Genomic DNA, 4,505 nt, shown 5'->3' with positions numbered 1-4,505 from the left:
GTCTGGTGATTCCCACCCCTACTATAAATATGGGAGAAACCCTGGAAAAACAGAATGTTGGTAAAAAATGTAAAATATGTGCACAACCCCAATAAAACTGCCTCTTGAAATTTTAACGCTTTTACTTTTGTACAGACTAAGCAATGAAACTATTGACAGTCCATCTGTTCCAGTCTTTATGTCGGCTTTACCTTCACATGTCAAAATACTCTTTGGAAGTTAGTTGAGATCAGTGCTAGGTTTTCCTAGGGTTAATTTTAATGTTATGAAGATGAAATTTAGGCTTGCACGAGAAGTAATCTGTGAGACATAGACCCCATTGACACCTGGCATTGAAATGCGTGTTTGGGTGATCAGATTTTAATTGGATCTCAATGTGGACAGTGGAGAACCATTAGGTAATAACCAAGTTAGATCATATCTAGATAGAACCTGGATACAAAACACATGTTTATGCCAGGTGTAAAGGGGGGGATAGTGCATCTGTTTTAATATTATGTTGCTGATTGGTAGCTTACAATAGTGATCCAACTTGCTGTATATCCAACTTTTGGAAATATTTTCCATTTTTAACATGTGAGGGAATCCACCTTTCCTTGGGAAATGTAACCGTAATTTACCAATCAAATAAGAATTATTTAATTCAACCAAATATATAGTAAAAAAAAAAGTAGTTTTCCGCAAACAATCATTTTTGCATATTTCACTATACGCAGTGCCTAAAATGAGCCAGTACTCACCAGTACTGTGCACCGGAACTTCTTATTTTTGTCGGTAATATAGGGTGATATCCTATCACTTTATCCCTGTATACAGTCTACGGCTGATATTTATACCAAAATAGGCTATATATCATGATTTGATGGGAAAATCCAAGCAACTCTATGTAAAATCAGACATGCAGCATCCCTATATAGCCCGCATGGAATGATCCTTTAGTTTCATAACCACAGTATCAGACACTGCAACGATTCAAGAGTGTATTTGAGCTCAGTGTTAGAATATTTCCAAGTGAAGATCCTCACAATGTGAATCCAAATGTGCGTGTGCGTGTGTGTGTGTGTAGGCGTCCAACAGTTGCGGTGAGGAGGTGGCTCGTCTGCAGGAAAAGGAGAGGCTTCTGCAGGGCCAGCTTCAGAAACAAGAACTCCTCCTACACAGACTACACTTGCTAAACCAACCGGGCAACACGGACACAGCCAGACCCGTTCAGAGCCAGGAGACCCAGTACACAGGTCAGGGCCACGGCCTCAGGACTGGGAAACAAAGCTTAAAATATCATGAGTGCCAACACTCATATTGTAGAAACAGGAACCAGATGGTCCCTTATGGTCAGCTTAATTATTTCCTGGATATTGTTTTGTCCTGGTCCCAATAAATGTATGTAGAAATGAAGGAAATGAGAAAAAAAACAGACCCCTTGTTTGGTGTGCCCCCCACATCTCAAATCAAAGTTTGTGTGTGTGTGTGTGTGTGTGTCAGACTGCTCCCAGATCTTCAGTTCCGGCTCCAAATCCAGTGGTTTCTACACCATCAAACCCCACGGCAGCCCTCATCCAGTCAGAGCATACTGTGATATGAGTGATGGAGGCGGCTGGATCGTCATTCAGAGACGGATCGATGGAACACAGAGGTTTAACAGGTGTGTCTGTCTGTGACGTCTCATACCTATCAGTGTGCAATAATGAAATCATATAAAAAAAAATGTATCTATCTATCAGGTCGTGGGCAGAGTATAAGGATGGATTTGGAGACATGGATGCAGAGTTTTGGCTCGGCAATGACAACCTGCATTACATCACTACACAAGGTCAACACCACTTTTATAAAAACATTTACAAAATGTTGTAATTTAAAGCTGCACTAATCTATATTCACCCAGAGCTCCAGAGTTTTAGCATCTTTTAGCTCATTGTTTTGGTTTTCAAACCTACAACTTCACTGTTATGTGTCACTCCAGAGATGGTTTAAGCGAGGTGGTGCAACTCGGAGTATTTCCTGTCTCCGTTACGTGCCTCCGCCTCGGCCACGCCTCTTTAGGAGACCAGCATCAGGTCCTGAGTGTATTGATTCCACACAGAACATGACCAATTTTTTTGCCCCACAGTCATCAAAGTAAATATTGGACCCATTTTTCACAAGCCATATATCTCCTCAACGTTGTGACACAAAATCACATTTTTTAGACAGACAAATCAGGGGAAAGTTTACTTTTTTCAAGACCTTTTTCTGTCTTAGCAACAAACTCAAATTCAAATATATGTTCTTTTTACTTATTCGTATTATTATTTCATGTATGTTGTATGTATGTATATTTTTTCCTAGTATTGCATTTATATTTATATTTTGTGCTTTGTGACTGATTTTTGCTTCTGTAACAACAGGAATTTCCATTTTCTTGGGACAATAACTATCTATCTATCTATCTATCTATCTATCTATCTTTCTATCTATCTATCTATCTATCTATCAAACTCACGCAAGATCTGGCAACACAGATAAGCTAACTTCAACTTGCGTAAGCCACAGATAACAAATTTTCCTAATGCTTAATATGGATATTAGCTGTGAAAATATCTAATGTTAGCAAAAGAAAATATAAATACATTATCTAAATATAACCTTTTATCCATCCACACCTTCACTTGTAGATGGATGCATTTCATACCAATGGCGCAGCTTTACAGGCCAAATTGTCTCTTAAGTTACTGTATGACAAATGTAGCATTTAAAAGGTTAATTTAAAGCATGGAGTGGTACTCACTCCGCATAAAACTGGAGTTACATTACATCACTTCTAGCAAACTTTATGGAGAACGATAAGGGCAAAACAGCATTGCTGATTTTTTTTAACCAAATACTGTCTAGCTCAGCTACCAAAAATGTTATTTTCACTTCACCTGATAAAACTGACTTAAACAGAATAACACTCAACTGTCCTGCTGTTATCACAGACATGTAAACTAACCACAGACACTTGCCTCATACATAGACTTAGGGTGCCTACCATAGACTGTATATTAATATATATACATATACATTACAGTCTATGCTGCCTAAGGCGCTGGCTGTGTCATTGTTTTCCTACAGGGAGTGCAGTGGAGACAGCTAGGAAGAGAAACTACTCTTGGCGTGGAATACATCTCAAAGTTGCCACTTAGCGCTGCGCTCCACAATTTAAATGATTTGAGCTTTGAACTTGTTGCTGCCGACCTTTCAAAGCGCAACCAATGAGATAAGGAGCTAGAAGTACCGTACGTATACCTGCACTGGACTATGCTCTGCGAAGCCATACCTCACGGTTATACCGCTGGCCATGAGGACAGTTGAAGACAGGAAAAAGGGGAGAGAAAGAGAAGAGGGAAGACATGCAGCAAATGGCCACAGGTTGGACCCAAACTCTAGGTTGCTGTGGTAAGGACTGAGCCTTGAAACATGGGGCTCACGCTCTACAAGATGAGCTACCAAGGCGTCCCTGATTTTTGTACTTATTAATATAAGTTTTCGGAATGCAGTTTGAGATCAGCCCACTTGATCGGCCCATGCCCCTCAACATATTGGAGCATTTAGCAGCTAAAAAGCCAGATATTTCCCTCATGAGTTGGTGGAGACCAAAAACAGAGCTAGGAGAAGAGTAAATATTGGACATATATTTTTCATGTATCCAAAAACACAACTCCAAATGAATGCTACTAATAATAATAATACATTTTATTTAAAGGTGCCTTTCTTGGCACTCAAGGACATTTAAAACAACAAAAAATTACTATACAACAAAAACAGAAAAGGCAGAGCAATAGACATTCAAGTGGAATAGGCAGTTTTATGTTGCTCCATGTCTGTTGGATGTGTAAATAGTCAACTGTTCGCTAACATTTTCAGCAGTGTTGTTGCAAAACCCTGCCGAAAAACAATCATACTTCTTGTGTTGACGGGATATGAGTCGTTTTGTGTTTTTGCAAAACTTCTATTGTTTGTCTGTTACAGGGAATTACTCTCTGAGGATTAACCTGGAAGACTTTGATGGTTATCAGCGCTATGCCGAGTACAAGAACTTCAAAGTGGCCGATGAAAAGGTTTTGATGCTGACTGACCACTAAAATGTCGAGAAAATGTTGATATTAGTCTGAATATTTTTGGGTCAAAAACACACAAATATTTGTAAATGTTGAGAAAAGTAGCTTGCTTTCTCTTTCTCTCTTATGTATACAGGCTCAAATTAATGATCACCATTTTGGGAAATTATTAGCTTTCTTTCCAAGAGCTAGATAAGAAGATTAATGCTACTTTAATGTATGTACTCTAAATATTAACCTACAGCCAGCAGCTGGTTAGCTTAGCTTAGCATAAAGACTGGAAAGAGGGGGATGCAGCTAGAGCTTCAGATTTAGCGTAGACGCATCAGCATGGCATTGGCCTCTTCAGTGGTGGAATGTACAGTGGCTTGAATAAGTTTACACACCCATGCTAAAGTTGATCAAAAAGAGGAATAAAAAAACATCTTT

The 4,505-nt window shown here is 39.1% G+C and overlaps 1 protein-coding gene across 1 annotated transcript in view; it reads left to right on the top strand.

Annotated features, from left to right (window-relative positions):
* fgl1 (fibrinogen-like 1) overlaps positions 1-4,505 on the top strand; it is a 7,304-nt gene that overhangs the window by 1,066 nt on the left and 1,733 nt on the right. The window contains exons 3-6 of the mRNA XM_032528560.1: positions 1,067-1,235; positions 1,483-1,642; positions 1,722-1,810; positions 3,988-4,076. Of these exons, the coding sequence (XP_032384451.1) occupies positions 1,067-1,235; positions 1,483-1,642; positions 1,722-1,810; positions 3,988-4,076 (507 nt within the window). The remainder of the gene's footprint in view (positions 1-1,066; positions 1,236-1,482; positions 1,643-1,721; positions 1,811-3,987; positions 4,077-4,505) is intronic.

The sequence above is a fragment of the Etheostoma spectabile genome, chromosome 10, assembly GCF_008692095.1.
Source record: "Etheostoma spectabile isolate EspeVRDwgs_2016 chromosome 10, UIUC_Espe_1.0, whole genome shotgun sequence".
Taxonomy (NCBI): domain Eukaryota; kingdom Metazoa; phylum Chordata; class Actinopteri; order Perciformes; family Percidae; genus Etheostoma; species Etheostoma spectabile.
This window is presented reverse-complemented; position numbering and strand designations above follow the sequence as displayed.